This window comes from Erpetoichthys calabaricus, chromosome 12 (assembly GCF_900747795.2).
Source record: "Erpetoichthys calabaricus chromosome 12, fErpCal1.3, whole genome shotgun sequence".
Taxonomy (NCBI): Eukaryota; Metazoa; Chordata; class Cladistia; order Polypteriformes; family Polypteridae; genus Erpetoichthys; species Erpetoichthys calabaricus.
Window position 1 is genome coordinate 101,408,305 of NC_041405.2, and position 20,525 is coordinate 101,428,829.

Sequence of the window (20,525 nt, forward strand, 5' to 3'; positions counted from 1 at the left end):
TTTCATTGAATGTCACATTCCCCATGTGACGGTTCCAGTTGTATTGCCTTTGGGTTTTACATATTTTAGTGTCACTGTGCAACTTTAGGTAGTTTAATTCCTCGAACTCTGGAAGCGTGTGGACCAAAACACAACTTGTCTTTTGCAAATACATATGCCGTTTTATTTCCAGGATAAACAAAGTGATAGGTTTTTGTAAACGCATTTTCATTATAAATGTATGGACATCAAAATTTTGTTCAGTTATTTTTTTATCCAGCGATGTTTTCGAAGTTAATTTTGCAACATGTCCGTTTTAGAAAAGAGCTTTGCAGCTTTAAACTTTCAACCTTTACATCTTCTCGAATTCCGTGCATTGAGAAAAAGTCTGCCAGCGGTGAATGTATAAGCCGGCGAACTCGGGAAAGTCAAGTTGCTTTTCGATGCCTGGGTACCAGCGTTTCACACAACGAAAAACATTACCTCACAACTCCGATCTTTTACGTCAACGCCGGGCCACACATTGGTCACCTGTATTCGGCGGTTCTTGCGGATTGTCTCTGTCGCTATAAACGGTTACGTGGCTTCAAGTCCAAATTTTCCACAGGTAAACTGTTATTATCCTTCCATTTTTTCCATATTAAACGTATCTTGCTACGGGTGTTTATAAATTGAATCACCCTGAATGTTTAGCAGATTTTTGATCGTTAACGGTGAGTCATGGCCAGTTACCGAAGGGTGTAGTGGAGGTCTTTTGCCACTACAACCATGCAAATGTCTGGATACACCCACACGTTTTCATGTTTTTAATGCATTGATACCTTTTTTTTTTATCAAGTTACTATTTAATAAATGTAAAGGTACTCGTGTGTTATAACCCCGCCACAAGCAAGAGAAAAACTTCATCTTTTTTTTTTTTACTTTCGTTTATTTACAAAACAAAAACAAGAATACAGTACGTAAAATTAGATTTTTAATCAAATGTCGCGAAGTTTCTAATGTCGTTAATTATAACATCAGAAAGGGTCATCGCCGTTGAGCTTTGTACCCCACAGGAATTCGCAAAACGGAGAAGCGCTATGTGGGGTGAGTTGCGGGGTTATAACACACGAGTACAGATTTGAAAATTATTAGTGCGGTTAATGGCTATTACTGTTTGAAAAGAGTAATTTATTACTCACCTATCACTGCCCTATTTTCAGCAGCCATTCATCCTTGATAAATTATACATAAATATAAATTGGTCATTAGAGAAACTACTAATTGTATTAGAAACAATAAACGCTGCTATTCATTTGGGTTGCAAGGTACTGGCATTCCTAAAGATCAAAAAAGGTTCAAAAATATCCATAATAGTCTACTCTGTATGTGTGTGTCTATGTGTGTGTGTTTTTGGTTTTTTTTTTTTAGCAGAGTGGAAGATCATGGGTTTTCAAGAAAAATAACCATTATTTCTTGAAGATGTTTGTTTTTGGCCATTTTTGAACCCCAGGATGACCTTTAGGAATGCCACTTCATTCAGAGTAACAGGTTTCAGTGGTGCTAATACAACTGCAAAAGTTTCTGTAATAACCAATTATCGTTTTTCCATGACTATTTAAAGATGAGCTAAGCAAGTTTATCATTAGGACACTGAAGGAGTGGCTGCTGAAAATGGGGCTTTGCAGTCATATGTGAATAATAAATTAAAAACTAGTTGTTTAAAGTATTAATGGTCACTAGAAACACTAGTTTAGTCTTGGTTATATTTTTAAGTGTTATCTTGTGTGATATGTGGCCGGCTTTTCATTCCGGCCAATACCCCCAAGCCGCCAGGTGGAGCTTTCCCTGCAGCATGGACGTGCCCCGAGTTCCAGCAGGGACTCATGGATTATGTAGTTTTTATGCACAGCCCTGCTGGATGCCTTGGGGACCACCAGGAGTCGCTGTAGGGAAGCCCGTAGACTCTTACATGCCCTATAACCTGGAAGTACGTCATAATCCCAGGACAGGAGGAAACGGTGTGCTTCCGGGTTGAAGAAAAGGACTGTTTACCCTGACCCGGGAGGAATAAGGACTTGTGGGTTGTGGAACAGGAACCACTTCCGGGTCAGGGAATATAAAGGACCATGGGAAAGCCCAGTATGCTGAGCTGAGCTGGGAGGTAGGGTGGTGACATGTCTGGGAGTGTGGAGGATTGATTATAGTGTATTGGTATTGTTAGTATTAGTGATTATATGAGTGTTGTGGAGTATAGGGTGCTTGGTGCACATATTTGTCTAAATAAAAGTAATATTTGGACTTTTATATGGTGTCTGACGTCTGATCAGAGGGTTCAAGGGGTCACGGAGACCTCAATCTTTCACACTTGATATAAAAAATGTCAATTTCTATAAAAAATAAAATGTTTGAGGATGTACAAACTTTTGAGTGGTAGTGTACATGTGTATTGGCACTACAAAAACTCACTTCAGTCTACGCATCTCTCTGACTGTGCATTTTCAGCCAACACATTATTCAGTAGATATGTGTTAAGGAACACTACTCGGGCTTCTTTATGCCAAGAGCAATAGAACTTTATAATGCTTAACTATTAATGCTCTTTTGTATATTTAGCAAAGTCTAAAGTTTTCTTTCTTTTTAGTTATTCTGGTGTATTTGAGAAGGTGGTGGTTGTTTTTAGAATAAGTCTTATTTTGCTTTTGTAAAAAGCTAAATTTCTACCTGGGTCCAAGTTGTTATCTATCTATCTATCTATCTATCTATCTATCTATCTATCTATCTATCTATCTATCTATCTGTCTTTTAGACAGTTACTGTATATACACACATTGTTATGTATGTGACTCAGACCTGGAATTGTGTATTTTTAAAATTGATGTTTGCTCAGTGTCCCTAACAACAAAGACATGATGGGAAAATAATAGAATAAAATGAAGCAATTTGCTGTGTCCAAGAATGAGTGTCACTGTTTCTGTCCAAGAAGCAAACTAGCATGGGGTGGCCAACCTGAATAAAGCTGCAAAATTTGGGGCTGGTACAAATGTCCCTTTACCCCCTCCACCGGATCAGATGATTGATTGTGAAAAGCATGTTTATTTAAGTAGTAAAACAATGGTGTGCATTAGTTAGAGATAGTATTATGATATTAGGCTCTCATACAAAGTATGGCTGGGGTGCCAGTTCTTCATAGTCTGCTTCTACTGTGGCAGATTAGAGTCACATACAGTCATATGAAAAAGTTTGGGAACCCCGCGTAATTCTTTGGATTTTTGTTTATCATTGGCTGAGCTTTCAAAGTAGCAACTTCTTTTTAATATATGACATGCCTTATGGAAACAGTAGTATTTCAGCAGTGACATTAAGTTTATTGGATTAACAGAAAATATGCAATATGCATCATAACAAAATTAGACAGCTGCATAAATGTGAGCACCCCAACAAAGATATTGCATCAATACTTAGTTGAGCCTCCTTTTGCAAATATAACAGCGTCTAGACACCTCCTATAGTCTTTGATGAGTGTCTGGATTCTGGATGGAGGTATTTTTGACCATGCTTCCATACAAAATTTCTCCAGTTCAGTTAAATTTGATGGTTGCCGAGCATGGACAGCCTGCTTCAAATCATCCCATAGTTGTCACAAACATGCATCAAACACGGCAAGTTTTCTCATATCAAAACCTTTGATGCATCATTGGTGAATTTTTAGCCTTTGATTTTCCAGTGACACCCCATGACCCATTAGTCTTTATTGTAAAGCATCCATGAGGGCAAGATATTTTTTTCAATTTATAGAAAACACTTAACCTCGGTACACAATTTTGCATGGCAAATACATATATACTGTTCTTGTGAAGGAATAGCTTTTACTTGAAAAATACCAAACTCAATCATTTTAAAAAATATGTTAGCTATAAGATAGAATATGATTCTGAAATGTTTTATTAAATACTAAAGAATAACAGTTCAAACAATTATTTTAACATCAAAAAAAGGTTCAAAATATTTCTTTCATTTTAATATGCAGGAACAGATGAGCATGGCCTGAAAATACAACAAGCTGCAGCAGATGCAGGGAAAGACCCGTTGGTGTTTTGTACAGAGGTGTCTGAATCATTTAAAGATTTGTTCAAGACCTTCAACATTTCCTATACAGATTATGTAAGAACAACTGAAGAAAGACATCTAAGAGCCGTTTCGCACTTTTGGAAGATCCTGTTTGATAAAGGTTTTATTTATAAAGGATCATACGAAGGCTGGTATTCCATTCCTGATGAAAGTTTCCTCACAGAATCCCAGATTACCAGTAGTCATGATAAAAATGGAAATCCAATCAAGGTTTCATTGGAAAGTGGTCATCAGGTACAAAAATGATTATTCTTTGTCCAGGTTATGTTCCATTCATGTAACATTTAAAAATACAAGATACCTGTTAGCACTAGGCGCAATGCAGTTACCATCCTTGCATTGCTTTCAATGATTCGGAAATATGTGTCTTTGGAATGGAGGAAGTAATTGGGGTAACAAAAGAAATCACACGCAGAGAAAGTTGTAAAGAGCAAACTCTATATAGACACTAGTTGGCCAGAGAATTGAACCCAGGTCCTTTTGGCTGTGATGCTGCATAGCTGTTCACTAGTGATTTTGTACTACTGCATTGCATTTATTTGCAAATGACTAATAGGGTGGTTTCCTGATCTTAATATTATCTACAGTCATGAAAAAATAAATAGACATTGCGTCAGAATAATCACCTAGTAACTACACTACATGTATAGTATTATAATATTATAACATAGCATTATAAAACCTACTTAATCCTGGTCAGCATGCATAAGGAGCCAGAGCCTATTCCAGAAGCACTGGGCACAAGGCAGGAGGCATCCCTAGACAGGGCAGTAAAGTGTTATGTTTCATTTAAATAAAGAATGCAAGCCATTTCAAATAGGTTTAGTTAGAGGACTAACCACCTATTTCCATACCACCTATTTCAAAATAAGCAATCCAGCAGAAGTTAAGCCTGTTTGGACCCAGGCAATACTTGAATGGGAGAACATCTAGGAGAAGTTTGGGTGTTACTGCTGGTAGAGAGGTTGGTGAGGCCTTTTGGGGTGGTTACTCTGTGTTCCATATGCGGAGCCATACCAGGGACACTGTGCTGTAAATATTGTAGAGGTTCCTGACTTTCTGTGGTCATCAAAGATCCCTGGGCATCTTTCAAAAAGAGTATGGTGTTTCCCAATATCCTAGCTAAATTTCGCAGCCCAGCCTGCTCATTCTGGCCCCCTAATCATCCCCTGTCTTTAACTGGCTATCTCTCTCTCTCTCTCACTAATGTTTTTTGAACATACTGGCACTGAAGTGGCTGCCGTTTCATCATCCAGATGGATCCTAAACATTGGTTGTGATTGAAGTGGTTCCCCATTATGTATGTAATGTGCTTTGAGTAGATTACAAAAGCACTATACAAATGTCATTAATTAATTATTGACTGAGTAACTCCTAAAAAATTCCAACAGCAGATGTTTATCCATTCCATTTACATATACTTTACTTCAGTCATATTCCTTTTAAAGAGGAAATTACATTTTGTTACATATGGAAGGATTTTGCTAATAATGTAAATGTTTAAATTAAACTCTGTATAATTAAATGTTTGCTCACATGAGACCCTCAAATCTGCCAAAGTCAGTTGTGAACATATCTGCCTATTGTAATACAGCAATTAGGCAAACCGTAAATTGGATCGACTCGGTATGTTTAAACAATTCAGCTACTTCTGATTCGGCTTCAGTCTCTCCAGGTCCCACTGTAGTCAGTGCACGGCCAAAGTCAGCAGCACCAATTCAGCCACAGGGTGAGTGGGTAACAGTAAGACGAGGGTCTAAGAAGCCAAAATTTAGTCCCTCGGACCCAGAACAGATTCTCAGCACTCCACAGCGCACCTGTGGAAACTGAGAATAAGAAAGTGCTCATAATTGGCGATTCCATAATGCAGAATGTTAGAATTCCAAAGTATATTAAACCAGCAGTTAATGTTAAATGCCTCGCAGGGGCCAAGATTTCTGACATAGATGCCGCATTGGACCGTGTCGCCGACGATGAAGTATCTACCTTATTGCTGCCTTTTGGCACTAATGATATATATTTACAGCAATCTGAGGTATTAAAGAGGAACTTCATCTCTCTATGCACCAAAGCTAAAATAAAATGTCGGAATTTAGTTGTATCTGGCCCCTTACCAAGATTATATAGAGGGGATGTGATTTACAACAGATTGCGTTCCCTTCACTGCTGGCTAGAAACCTGGTGTGCAAATAAAAGCATAGCATTTGTGAACAATTGGGATGATTTTTGGGAAAGGCCTGGATTTTTCAAAAGAGATGGTCTTCATCCTAACTGGAGGGGATCATATGTATTAGATAGATTATTATCCCAAAATATGGCAGCAAAACTGCCTGGCTGACTGATTAGAGCACCATCCAGGCCACAGTCACGTGACCTTAAATCACAAGCTGTTGTTTATCCTACCTGTTACTATCCTGAAACTGTTACCCATAATCCCTGTTGTGGGGCATCCAATAAATTTAGTCTTGATGCAAACCTTAAATTACTTGATAACCAAAAAGTAAGGAGTATAATTAGACCAAGGAATAAAACCAGACCCTCCACAAGGGCCATCTGTAATAGAAATTTACTTCAAATTAAAACAAAAAAATATATCACCAGTTCAGAAAGAAGCATGCATTTTTAAATGCTGCTTATTGAACATTCGCTCTCTTGGCAGTAAAGCTGTTTTGGTAAATGATATTATATTAAGTACAAAATCTGATCTGTGTCTTCTCACTGAAACCTGGCTTAGTAAATGTGACACTGTCCCCCTAGCTGAGGCGTCACCAGATGGATAGTCGTTCCTTCATAAGTCTAGAGATTCTGGTCGAGGAGGAGGCCTTGGAATAATTCATTGTAACAAAATGCAAATCACTTCTAAAAATTTAGGCGACTTTACATCCTTTGAGGCATTCATTTTAAATATTAAAACAGATTTCAACACAATTATAGTGCTAGTCTACAGACCACCAGGGCCATATTCATTGTTCATGACTGAATTTAGCAACCTTTTATCTGATTTGGCTATAAATTATGATCACGTAGTATTGATGGGGGATTTTAATGTACACATTGATGTGAAAACTGACACTTTTAGCAAATGTTTTACTTATTTGTTAAATTCAGTAGGATTTTGTCAGATTGTCAAAGGTCCAACTCATAATCATAACCACAAATTAGATTTAATTATAACTTACAAAGTTGAAATTCAAAATTTAAATATTACTCCATTAAATGAAGTTATTTCCAATCACTACTTAATTACATTTGATTTAGTCCTGCCCTTGCCAACGCACTCACAGATTAAAACAAAGACATTGCGACATCTAGATTGTAATTCTGCTTCAAAATTCATAGATACTTTGAGTAAGTCGAGTGTAATTGTGAAAAATCATTTAGATCAGTTAACATCAAATGTAAATGTGGAAAACAATTTAGATCAGCTAGCATCACATTATAATGTGACTTTGAGAGATGCTCTGGACGCAGTGGCTCCCCTTAATACAAAAGTGATCAAAGCACATAGAAACCCTCCCTTGTTTAATGAAAACACTCAAACTCTTAAATTAGAGTGTTGAAAACTGGAGCGCAGATGGAGAACAACAAAACTGCATGTCTTTCAAATTGCATGGACAGAGAGTGTTAAAAAATATAAAAAAGCTCTCTTTAAAGCTCGCTCAGAATACTATTCTACAATAGTAGATAGCAATGATAAAAATCTTCGGGTACTGTTTAGAACAGTTGCTAAATTAACAAATGGGAATTCAGATCTACAGTGCAAAACACCAACAGATATTAGCAGTGCAGACTTTATGAATTTCTTCAATGAGAAAATTAAAAATATAAGATCTCAGCATCACAGCACAAACCGCATACTAGCTTAGCAGACCCTGTCTCACATTGCATTCAGCACTTTACAAATTTTAATCCTGTAACTGAGCAGGAAGACTTTAACTTTAATTTCTAAAATGAAACCCACTACTTGTTCCCTAGATCCAGTGCCAACAAAACTAGTAAAAAGTGCAATGGATGTTCTTGCAGCGCCTATTCTAAGCATTATCAATAGTTCATTATTGCATGGCACAGTACCTGATGCACTAAAAGTGTCAGTCATTAAACCATTACTTAAAAAGTCAGACCTAAACCCACACATACTAAATAATTATAGGCCTATTTCAAATTTACCCTTTCACTCTAAAATACTAGAACAAGTAGTCGCCAGTCAGCTTCAGTCACACCTTATGCATTACAATTTATTTGAGAAATTCCAGTCTGGTTTCCACACTGTTCATAGCACAGAAACGGCACTAACGTGGGTTGTAAACGACATTCTGATATCCTCTGATGAAGGAAAGTCCACTGTAATTTATGTTGTTAGACTTAAGTGCAGCATTTGACACCATTAACCATTCTATTTTACTGCACAGGCTAGAAAATGATGTTGGGCTTACAGGCACAATGCTCGCTTGGTGTAGTTTTTATTTATCAAATCGATTCCAATACGTACAGAAATCTGCTGACAGTACTCCATCAATGCACACAGAAGTTCAATATGGTGTCCCGCAGGGCTCAATACTGGGACCTTTACTGTTTTCACTTTACATGCTTCCACTGGGATCTATCATTAGGAAACATAATGTTAATTTTCACTTGTACACCCAGTTATACCTTTCATTTAGATCAAATGAAGTTTCTCCAATGTTGTCTTTAATTAGTTGTGTTGGTGAATTAAAGGAGTGGATGGATGAGAACTACTTGTCTTTAAACGCAGATAAAAAAGCGATGTTAATTGTTGGAGGGAATGACGCTGATCACAACAATATTTTGTCATCATTTAACTCAGTTGGAATCACCGTTCATTTTTACTGAATCAGCCAGCAATCTAGGAGTTATCTTTGACTCAAGCATTCCATTTAAAGCGCATATTACAAAGTTGTCCAATCCTTTCTTCCATCTTAAAAATGTTGGGAAATTAAGGTGTTTTCTAAATAAACAGGATTCTGAGAAATTAATTCATGCATTTCTTTCTAGTAGGATTGACTACTGCAATGCGGTGTTCACTGGATGTTCAAACTGTTCTTTATACAGCCTCCAGTTAATCCAAAATGCTGCTGCAAGAATTATTACAAGAACAAGAAAATACAAACATATAATTCCAGTTCTTAAATCCTTACACTGGCTTCCGGTTAAGTTTAGGGCAGATTTCAAAATCCTCCTTTTAACATATAAAGCATTAAATGGCCAAGGTGCGGCGTACTTGTCTGAACTTATCATGACTTATAAACCAGAGCGCACATTAAGATCTCAAGATGCCGGTCTGCTCATGATTCCAAGGATTAATAAAATAACAGAGGGAGGTCGAGCTTTTAGTTACAGGGCCCCTAAACTATGGAATGGTCTGCTAGCTACTATAAGAGATGCCCCTTTGGTCACAGCTTTTAAATCCTGGCTGAAGACTCACTACTTCAGTTTAGCACACCCTGACTAGAGCTGCTGATTAACTGTACAGACTGCATCTCTGTTGTTAGTCATTAGCACTAAAACATAAGTAATATGATAGTTATAATTTGTTACTAACCCTCACCTATTCTGTTTCTCTTCTCTGTGCTCAAATGTGGCAGTTGGTGCCACGGCCCACCTGCCAAGTTGTTTTGCCTGTCTCAGGTAAAGCCATCCCTGATGGAGTATCACAGGAATCGTGGGGTAGAGGGGTCCTTTCATCAGATTGGCTGGCCCAGCGCTGTTTCAGCTGTGGAATGGCCAAATGGGGGAGGCAGCTTGATGGCTGAGGTCTCCAGGACTCTAAACAAATCCAAATCATATTATGGAATGTCATCTACTGTTAAATTCTGCTCCATACTTGTAAATTTTTTATTTTTATACTGTATTGAGGATTTGTTCTGTTCTGTGTATTGTATTGTATTGACCCTCTTCTTTTTGACACCCACTGCACACCCAACCTACCTGGAAAGGGGTCTCTTTTTGAACTGCCTTTCCCAAGGTTTCTTCCATTTTTTTTCCCTACAAGGGTTTTTTTGGGAGTTTTTCCTTGTCTTCTTAGAGAGTCAAGGCAGGGTGGGCTGTCAAGAGGCAGGGCCTGTTAAAGCCCATTGCAGCACTTGTGCGATTTTGGGCTATACAAAAATAAATTGTATACAGAAGAGAGTTTTAGGTACGAAATAGATTCTTCATTTATCACAAGGAAAAACAATGGCACTGGTTAATCTTGCCAATGCACTGTCAACTGCTACTATTGCAGTCTCCTTAACACTCGAATTTGCTCCCTCTCATGAGACATCTTCCTATTTTCTCCTGGTTTGTGAGATGGTCTGCCTGGTTAATGGGAACACTTACTAAAAATAAACCAGAGGTGGAACCAGGGTGTAGGTTGCTCCTGTTTGTCTCCTAAGGTCAAAGCTTTGCTACTTTGAAATAATCATTTATTAAAATTAAACTCCTATTATAAGACTCCACCCCTTCCTGTGTCCCCTTCAAATTATTCCTCCTTCAAGTGTTATTCATTGTTCGTACTGCTAACAGTGTATGTGTTTGACTTTATAAAACATCAGTATGCAGATGCATATAAGAACAAATTAGTAAAACGTTGACTTCAGAAAGAGCCTTTCCTTGGAAGGCAGAAATAGCCATGGACATGGTGCCAGTTTATTGCAGGGATGACTCGTGCACACACTCATATGTATAGAAAGGGCTAATTTGATATAGCCATTTAGCCTAATTTGCATGTCTTGGGGGATACGAGAGGCCCACACAGGCATAAATTCATAATGTGCAATGACTAGCTGCTATGGAATTTCCAAGGATGTAGCACTATCCACTGTGCCACCATTCCATCCTGACATGTAACAGCATTATACAATACAATTTATTTTTGTATAGCCCAAAATCACACAAGTGCCGCAATGGGCTTTAACAGGCCCAGCCTCTTGACAGCCCACCCTGCCTTGACTCTCTAAGAAGACAAGGAAAAACTCCCAAAAAAACCCTTGTAGGGAAAAAAAATGGAAGAAACCTTGGGAAAGGTAGTTCAAAAAGAGACCCCTTTCCAGGTAGGTTGGGCGTGCAGTGGGTGTCAAAAAGAAGGGGGTCAATACAATATAATACACAGAACAGAACAAATCCTCAATGCAGTATAAAAAAAAAAATTTTACAAGTACGGACCAGAATTTAACAGTAGATGATATCCCATATGGCGGCACGGTGGCGCAGTGGGTAGCGCTGCTGCCTCGCAGTTGGGAGATCTGGGGACCTGGGTTCGCTTCCCGGGTCCTCCCTGCGTGGAGTTTGCATGTTCTCCCCGTGTCTGCGTGGGTTTCCTCCGGGCGCTCCGGTTTCCTCCCACAGTCCAAAGACATGCAGGTTAGGTGGATTGGCGATTCTAAATTGGCCCTAGTGTGTGCTTGGTGTGTGGGTGTGTTTGTGTGTGTCCTGCGGTGGGTTGGCACCCTGCCCGGGATTGGTTCCCTGCCTTGTGCCCTGTGTTGGCTGGGATTGGCTCCAGCAGACCCCCGTGACCCTGTGTTCGGATTCAGCGGGTTGGAAAATGGATGGATGGATGATATCCCATAATATGATTTGGATTTGTTTAGAGCCCTGGAGACCTCAGCCATCAAGCTGCCTCCCCCATTTGGCCATTCCACAGCTGAAACAGCGCTGGGCCAGCCAATCCGGTGAAAAGACCCCTCTATCCCACGATTCCTGTGATCCTCCATCAGGGATGACTTTACCTTAGGCAGACAAAACAACTTGGCAGGTGGGCCGTGGCACAAACTGCCACATTTGAGTACCGAGAAGAGAAACCGAATAGGTGAGGGCTAGTAACAAATTATAACTATCATGTTACTTATGTTTTAGTGCTAATGACTAACAACAGAGATGCAGTCTGTACAGTTAATCAGCAGCTCTAGTCAGGATATGCTAAACTGAAGTAGTGAGTCTTCAGCCGGGATTTAAAAGCTGAGACCGAAGGGGCATCTCTTATAGTAGCAGGCAGATCATTCCACAGTTTAGGGGCCCTGTAACTAAAAGCTTGACCTCCCACTGTTATTTTATTAATCCTTGGAATCATAAGCAGACCGGCATCTTGAGATCTTAGTGTGCGCTCTGGTATGTAAGTCTTGATAAGTTGAGACAAGTAAGCTGGACCTTGGCCATTTAATGCTTTATGTTAAAAGGAGGATTTTGAAATCTGCCCTAAACTTAACCGGGAGCCATTGTTAGGATTTAAGAAGTGGAGTTATGTGTTCGTATTTTCTTGTTCTTGTAATAATTCTTGCAGCAGCATCATTTTGGATTAACTGGAGGCTGTATAAAGAACAGTTTGAACATCCAATGAACACTGCATTGCAGTAGTCAATCCTACTAGAAATAAATGCATTAGTTAATTTCTTAGAATCCTGTTTATTTAGAAAGCTCCTTAATTTCCCAACATTTTTAAGATGAAGAAACATGATTTGGACAACTTTGTAATATGCGCTTTAAATGACATGTAATTATGCATGCTGTAATAATAATATTTTTATGGCCACACTCACAGTTTTGCTCTCTGGCTGATTTTTCAGGCCCATCCAAACAATAAGCCATAAGCATTCTGACAACGTGGTTATCAACATACTTTGACAGCATCATCTGGACGCTTAATTTACCAGGACATCAGAATTTTTACTTGTGTTTAGTCTCAACAGATATTATAGCCACAAGCTTAGATGAATTGATGCACCAAACTTGTAACCTGTATTTCCATAAATGCTTATGCAAACATAGGGTTCCGACATGGAGGATGCACTTTTCATACCAAATATGAGTTTTGGTTATTGTTCTGACAGGAAAAAATTAAGTTGTGCAAGGCTGCATTATATTCAGGGGACTTTTTTTTTTTTCTAGATAAAGACTAGAACATAACCCTAGTATAAAGCTGCACAGTTCAAAATAAAATAACCAAATTATTGAAATGTGCAAACATTACTTTTCAAGAATAATTGAAAAAATGTGTAAAACAGCAAATATTTTATAAGAAGTAAATGGTGTTAAAATTTATTGATACCAGTTTCAGTAACTCAGAACACTAAATAAGCAGAATATTAATTTTTCAGAACAATAAATAATAAGTAGACAACTGTGTTTAAGTATAAATCCTAATTATATGAACTGTAATTACAATTAAATGTTCATCATCCATGGGGGGAAAAAAATCCTTATTCATCATTATAAATGTAGAAAGATTCACACCAATGCAGAATTTAGTTTTAATCTCTGTTAAACATTTTGAGCTGTTCACTCCATTATCACTCAGTCCATTTCCAGTTTTAGCTTAAAGCCGTGGGGACTGAAACACAGTATTAGAGAAAGTTATATTTTTAGTGAAAATAGTAACGCTGATTATATTTTAACAGGTGGAGTGGATGAAAGAGGAAAATTATATGTTCCGTCTCTCAGAATTTAGAATCTCGTTGATTCACTGGCTCCAGGAACATCCCAGAGTCATTCAGCCAGAAAGATTCCATCATATTGTCCTCCGTTGGCTTGAGGAAGACCTTCCAGACCTTTCTGTATCTCGCCAAAGAAGCCGTCTAAACTGGGGTATCGAAGTTCCTGGAGATCCTGAGCAAACTATTTATGTTTGGCTTGATGCTTTGATAAATTACCTCACTGTAGCTGGATATCCTGAAGAACATGCAGACTGGAGTGGGGTCACTTATCATGTGGTAGGCAAAGACATTCTAAAGTTCCATGCTATTTACTGGCCAGCTTTTTTAATAGCATCTGGCTTACCTCTTCCTCAGGCAATATATGTGCATTCTCACTGGACAGCTAATGGACTAAAAATGTCTAAAAGTCTAGGGAACGTAGTCAACCCACATGAAAAGTCCCAAAGGTTTACAGTTGATGGTCTAAGATATTTTCTTCTAAGACAAGGAGTCCCAGATACAGACTGTGACTATTATGATGATAAGATTGTCAAGCTGCTTAATTCTGAGCTTGCTGATTCTTTAGGGGGACTTTTAAACCGTTGCACAGCTGTTAATATGAATCCTGAACAAACATATCCTTCGTTTTGTACCACCTGCTTCCCTGAACTTACATCAACTGCTTCATGTAACAGAAGGACTTCCATGGAGGATTACCACCTTATAAAACTTGTGTCTCATCTTCCGGCAGAGGTGGAGCATCACTTCGAAAATTTCAGAATTTATAAAGGACTGGAGGCCATCAATCAGTGCGTGAGACTAACCAATGGATTTGTCCAGAGACATGCCCCATGGAAGCTGAACAGAAATGATGAGCATGACCTTCGTTGGCTCAACACCATTTTGCATGTTTCTTTGGAGTGTTTACGTGTGTTTGGAATTCTGTTGCAACCAGTCATTCCTGTGTTGGCTGATAGACTATTAGACAGGCTTTCTGTAGAAAGTAGTGAAAGAACCTGGGATGATCTCGCATTTCTAAGAAAGTATAAGGGGGGCTACTGTCCCTTTGAAGGACGTGCGTTGGGTCCAGATACTGGAGTGCTTTTTTGTCGGCTGGACAGATTAGAAGCCATGAAAACGTCCATGAAAAGTAAAAAGTACTGATCAGATATATACTGTAGTCATTGAATTTTTTACAACCAGTTTACATGACATTTTTTGTTAATATAGTGTAGTCTTAAATGCACAATGGAGGTCTGAAACTTGAAAGCGAATGACCTATTAGTCATGCTGGACTTAACACTGTCATATAGAATTGTGAACCCTGTCAATATACAGCACTCTGGGAGGCAAAACAGTAGAGCTGGTTATACTATTGACTCTTGAAAATGTACTAAATACATATAGTCATACATTGGCTAAAGAAATGTTTTAGATGCAATGGGTTAAAAAATCTTAAATATATTTGCTAAAAGATAAGTAAAACAAGTGTCTAGCAGGATGGTAAGATTGTTCTCAAACATTGGCAAAGCCTGCATGTCCAATCCATGCCTTGAAATGTTTCTAGTGACATTTCTGGCTTACCAAATCTACAGAAATTATATAGAGTTTACAACTTTAAGCAGTAATTACAGTCTCCAAACCCCAGGAGGTTTTGATTTCAATAGACAGCCTAATGGTTAGCTTCCATTTCACTTCATATTGGTAACGGTTGCTGTTCAAAACAGCAAAGTATACATAATGAAACAAGAAAATTAAAATGAACGGTTTGGGAATTTTATGGGTTCAAAGCATGACTGAGCAGTTTGTTGACCCCTTAGGATGACTGCTGGCATTTCAAGCCTAAAGTAAAGGGTAATTTAATATCTTTGTAGTCCTTTTACCACACAACGTCATACAGTCATCAACACCCTCCTATACCTCAACCTGCATCGCTGTCGCATACAGCTGTTTTTGTGCCTACACATTGTCTGCAGTGAATTTACTAGTGTCTCTGAATCCAGAATAATAGCAAGACAACAGAGGGGAAAGGTGTACTTTTTAGGCAAAATAAAGAATGGACTAAGGAATAAAAAATATTAAATGAACAAAATGAAACACAAGATGCTGCTGCCTGTCTGGGACTTCTTCTATGTACCAGGATAATGCTGGCCCCATTTCCAACCTCTTATACTCTTTAAACACTCCTTCCTCTCACACCCTAACATTTTATAATCTAGCCTAAATTTTTATGCTAATCAGGTGATTTCTGCAGACTCGACATTCAGACCCTAGTGGTTAGGCTGATTTGGGATGAGGTCACTTCTGCATAACCTCTGGGACCATGAGCAGTTTTCCTAAAGTCCTGATGCCACCCTGAAGCTTCCTCGAAAATCCCAAGCCTCACAGGCAAAACTCAGCCTATTCAGTATATGAAACAGCACTGCCCTTCCAAGTCAATGTGCCCACTAGTGTCCAGGAAAGGTTCCTGTCACTGACATTTCTCCCTTATCTTCCTTTTCCTTGTTCTCCCATCTCTTCTGAAAACTATTAAAAGATTGAGGGTGAGGTGTTCTCTGCATTGAGTTGCCAGTTCACTAGCATTCTGATTCAGAGTATTGTTTGCTCCAGCTTTGCATGCTTCTCTTATTGTAGGTTTCTCCATTTGATTTGTCTGATCTACTTATTAAAGGACAGTAAGTATTTTTCAGATCGTTATTTTTTCACAGTCATAATTTATTAATTTTGCCCGTGAAACTGCATTGTAAAGTGAGGTATATTTTATACATTTTAAAAAATAACTACCTTAGTGTTGAGTTTTATATTGGAGCTTATGGGTAAAAAAAATGCTTTAAAACTTACCAAATATGTCAATTTTCCAAGCTAAAAATGTTATTGAGTATTGATTTGCATGTTAAGATTACATACATATTGCAAAACCGTGATTCCATGTCATTTTTAAGAAGGAGGAGGTGGAGGAGGTTAGGAGCAGGCGCTGATACCATGCATTGCCGCACCCACAACACGACAAACCAACTCAGAATCCCAAATTAGGACCCGAGTGCAGCCATGCAACAGCTGATACCTCAGCACCACACCAGTTCAGATGGAGAGGAACAGTGTGAGGTTTTTTATGGTGGCTGTAGTGCCAATTCTGCCACCAACCCCCAGGTTTTTCCCTGCAGGTTGGAGGGCCTACGTGCAGGGATGGATGCAGATTAACGTCATACCCAGGACGGAGCAATTGCAGGTTAAGGGCCTTGCTCAAAGGCCCAACAGAAGGAAAAAAAATACTGTTGTGAGGTTCAGCCATTTTTTAAAGGGGTCCAGCTGTGCTCTTCACTATTCTGTTCATCGTCTTCTTAAGGACATTTCAGAGCTGGGGGTGTGCATTCACCTCAAAACGTTATTGCCAAGTGCCATTATTGACATTGAATTTTGATGTCCAAATGTGATTTGCTGTCTCTGTTCTGTAGATAGAACCTAGACAATAATAACTAAAAAAAGTCAGACACTACTATTTTTTATATTCTTCCACTACAGGAAATCATATTTCGCAAACATGCATCCTACTGCCACTGGATTGATAATGTATACGTGTGCTTCAGTGTGAAAAAATACTGACCATGCATGTAATATGCAGTCAAGTTACAAAAACTGAGCAGACTTTACAGGCATCCACCCATCCTTCTTCCTAACCCGCTTATCTAGGGCAGGGTCGCGAGACAGCTGGAGCCTATCCTAGTAAGCATCGGCACAAGACAGGATCAGTACCTGGACAGGACACCAGTCCCTCACAGGATGAACACACACACTAGTGCCAGTTTATCAACACCAATTCACCTACGTTTGATCAGGTTCAAGTTTAGTACATTTAGTAAGGATGCTTTACTATAGGCAGAGTGGTAGAGCAGAGCTGTCACTTCTGCCTCACAGTGCCAGGCTCTGCATGGAGTTTGTATGTTGTCCCCGTGTATTTACACATTTACAGTATCAGTGGGTGTCAGTGACCTTACTCGCTCAAAAACATCCTCCGTCCTTTTATTAACATGTTCTCAGCAAGAGTGACTCATCATGCATTGAAAAAGTTGAAAATTGGTTTGTGTGCTCCAGTCTGCTCAGTCATACATAATTATGCATGTGCATGATTGTGCCATGCAAAAATACAATGCAGTGTAATCAGCTCAGTTTAGATGTATTGTTATTTTACAAGGTACAATGAATTTTTCTCTGTTGGCTATGTAGAATAACAACACAGAAAGTAATGGCTGAAGCTTGGGCACCATTTAGGAAAAAATAATCATATGCTTGGAGCATGCATCAGTCTGTTACTACAAGCCATGGCAGAACATAACCTGAAGAAAAAGAATTGCAGAAGCAAAAGTAGAATGATAAGCAGGATATAGCTTGGCAAAGTGGGGGTTGTCAGTTTACCATTGAGAGCTGCTGCAAGCAGGGAAAGGAACAAGAAATGTATCAATAAAGTAATACCAAGAATTTGATCAAATGTATTATTTCCAGTTTACTTTTGCTGTCACATGCCTTAGAAATGGTGAAGGTTCAAACCTTTGCTGCTTCAAACTGGGTGCATTCAGAAAGTTTTACGGCTTTTTTTCACAACGAGATGGTGGTACCCATTAGCTCCATTTTAAACTGCAAGACGTTATTTTTTAAATTTAATGAAATATGCCTCAAACTTGAATGCAGAACATGTTGTCCCTCCTTTAATGTCTTTTCTTACCTGAATTTTTATTACATCATCTTATTAATATATTCGGTTTTATACACAATGAAAATGCACAAAATAAAGCCATAATACAGGAACACAGTCTAGTTGGGGATATATCTTGAGCTTCTCCTCTTAAAAGATAAAGCTGTCAAATAAGTTAAATTTTGTAAAGCAGTAATAAAGAAATTGAATTAAGTAAACTTTCATTTTCTGCCAACAAATCCATAAGACACTCAACCTAAGACGCATTGCAGGGACCTTCATTCTCTGCTTGTTAACTCTAAATGAACCAGCCACAAGTGAGTGTTGACATATGACTTGGACTGGTGTATTGTCCAGGGTTGGATTCTGCCCTGTGTTCAATAATCCCCACGTTACCCTGTATTAGAACAATAGACCATGATGTTTTTGGAATGAAAATTAAGGTGGCAGCACGCAAACACTCGAGAGAGATGGTATCAGAAGGAACTGAGCAGCCATGCAGGGAGTATGGACAAGTGCGTGGAAAGAAGATGATGGAGCACTGGGAGAGCAGAATGTATGAGACCTGCTCCTCTGCTTAAATCCATTAGCCTGGGACAGGCAAGTGTCAGAAAAGTTCCTGGATTGTGTCAGATCAGCACACAGAGTTGGGGAAAGGGAAGCAGGTGGTGTTGCCCCTGACACCACCTGAGTAGTGTGGTAAGGAGTAGGCAGTGTGCATGTACAGGCAGTGGATGTGGCAGAAAAAAGATCTTTGGAGCCGCCAGGAAGGAATTTTGTAAGATCCAAGCAGTTGCAACGGAGTTCGATGGAAGTGGCCTTTGGTAAACCTTGTGTGAGTGTGGAACGAACAGTGCATTTCACAATGTTTTAGGCTAACCTCACACCAGTGATGATAAAATGTTGGTTCGATAATACCATTAGAAAATCACACAAAATGAATCTCTGTAAACATAGTTGTACACCAGAAGACAATATTAAAGACGTCTTAAAAGTAGAATGAAAAACTCAACACAGAAAGCAGATGTTCAAATCAACTTTCAAAAATTTCCAGTTTTTATTCAGTCAACAATACAGTATAGTAAAGACGTATTGTAGATAAAATAATTGATGTAATTCGTGATAACTACTCCAAAATAGCTAGTTGTGTCACAACACACCTAAACAAAGGTAAATCAAGGACATTATGCGGTCCAAGTGCCTGACCAAGCAACCCGGAATCAGGCTAGTAGTGCCAGACACAAAGGAAATTTCACATACTTCAAACATATTTTTCTAGATTAAGCACATAATAGAAAGTGATTATGATATGTAAGTTGAACTTGCAATAAATATTTTAACACTACATTAAATTATTAAGATGAGTTTGCTACCTATTTAATTTTGCACAACAGTACCTTCTTCTGCAAGACTTGGGCGCAGAACCCCACTAATAAAACGTTCAGAAAACTCAAGAATTTTGGTTATTCTGAGCTTCTGCATAAAGTGCATTATGATGGTGAAAGTATGAATGTCTGAAAAAGACAGATTAATTGAAAGAGCCATCATTTTTAAAGTGGGAAGTATTCCATTGCAAGGATCCACTTGGGCACACAGGGCTCATTTAAAATCACTGGTTAACTTCAATTGCACTTCTTTTGGACATGGGAGGAAAATTGAAATGCCAGGTTACAACACACAAGACACAGGGAGAACATGCAGACTCCACAAGGGCAACACCCAGGTGAAAAACTGAAACACAGGGAGCAGGACCTTTACGGCAGGAGCACTAACTACTGCATCATATGTTTGCGTTAAAGTCCTGCTCAAATCTAATCATTATTGCTTCATTTGCCTGTTATCCATCTTTTGAAGATGATTTTCTCATGTTTATAATTGTTGCATAACTGTTTCAATTAGACCTGCATATTCAATTAGAGTATAATAAGCAACGGCAAATCAAAAACCTGCTCTCTTTTGTACGGCAACATCTGATGCCTGATTCATGTGATGCTTTCCAAATGATTATGGCTTGTGTTGTCTTCATCACTACGGCAGTTTGTGTGTTTTAGTGTACCATTCATCTCAAGCAGTCCTGACAGCCTGGGGGAGGAGAGCAGCCTGGGATGAAGTCCCAAGGGTTCCTATGGAAACAAGTGTTTTTTCTTCAAAAAATAGGGGGATGGAAGCTAATTTGGTTAAATGCAAATGTTTAAACTATTGTAAACATTTGGAGGAGTCCTGGCTTCCCTACACTCACTTTTAGGTGGTAATGGTTTTGTGGGAGTGGGAGGCCAACCTGGCCACACAGCAGGCTACTTTCATGTCCTCTTTCGACTTTACCACATGCTGATGGGCTG

General features: G+C 38.8%; 1 protein-coding gene across 1 annotated transcript; it reads left to right on the top strand.

Annotated features, from left to right (window-relative positions):
- Positions 1–26: 26 nt before the first annotated feature.
- Positions 27–16,159, top strand: mars2 (methionyl-tRNA synthetase 2, mitochondrial). The gene is made up of 3 exons (XM_028815931.2): positions 27–586; positions 3,989–4,323; positions 13,482–16,159. Exons 1-3 carry the CDS (start codon positions 217–219, stop codon positions 14,658–14,660), a joined length of 1,884 nt encoding a protein of 627 aa, XP_028671764.2. The 5' UTR covers positions 27–216; the 3' UTR covers positions 14,661–16,159.
- Positions 16,160–20,525: the final 4,366 nt, after the last annotated feature.

Excerpts from the sequence above, each read along its gene's own strand:
- mars2 (XM_028815931.2), top strand. The coding sequence starts at position 217 with ATGTATGGACATCAAAATTTTGTTCAGTTATTTTTTTATCCAGCGATG. Across the intron at positions 587-3,988 it reads CAAGTCCAAATTTTCCACAG|GAACAGATGAGCATGGCCTG; the intron begins GTAAACTGTTAT and ends TTTAATATGCAG. Across the intron at positions 4,324-13,481 it reads CATTGGAAAGTGGTCATCAG|GTGGAGTGGATGAAAGAGGA; the intron begins GTACAAAAATGA and ends ATATTTTAACAG.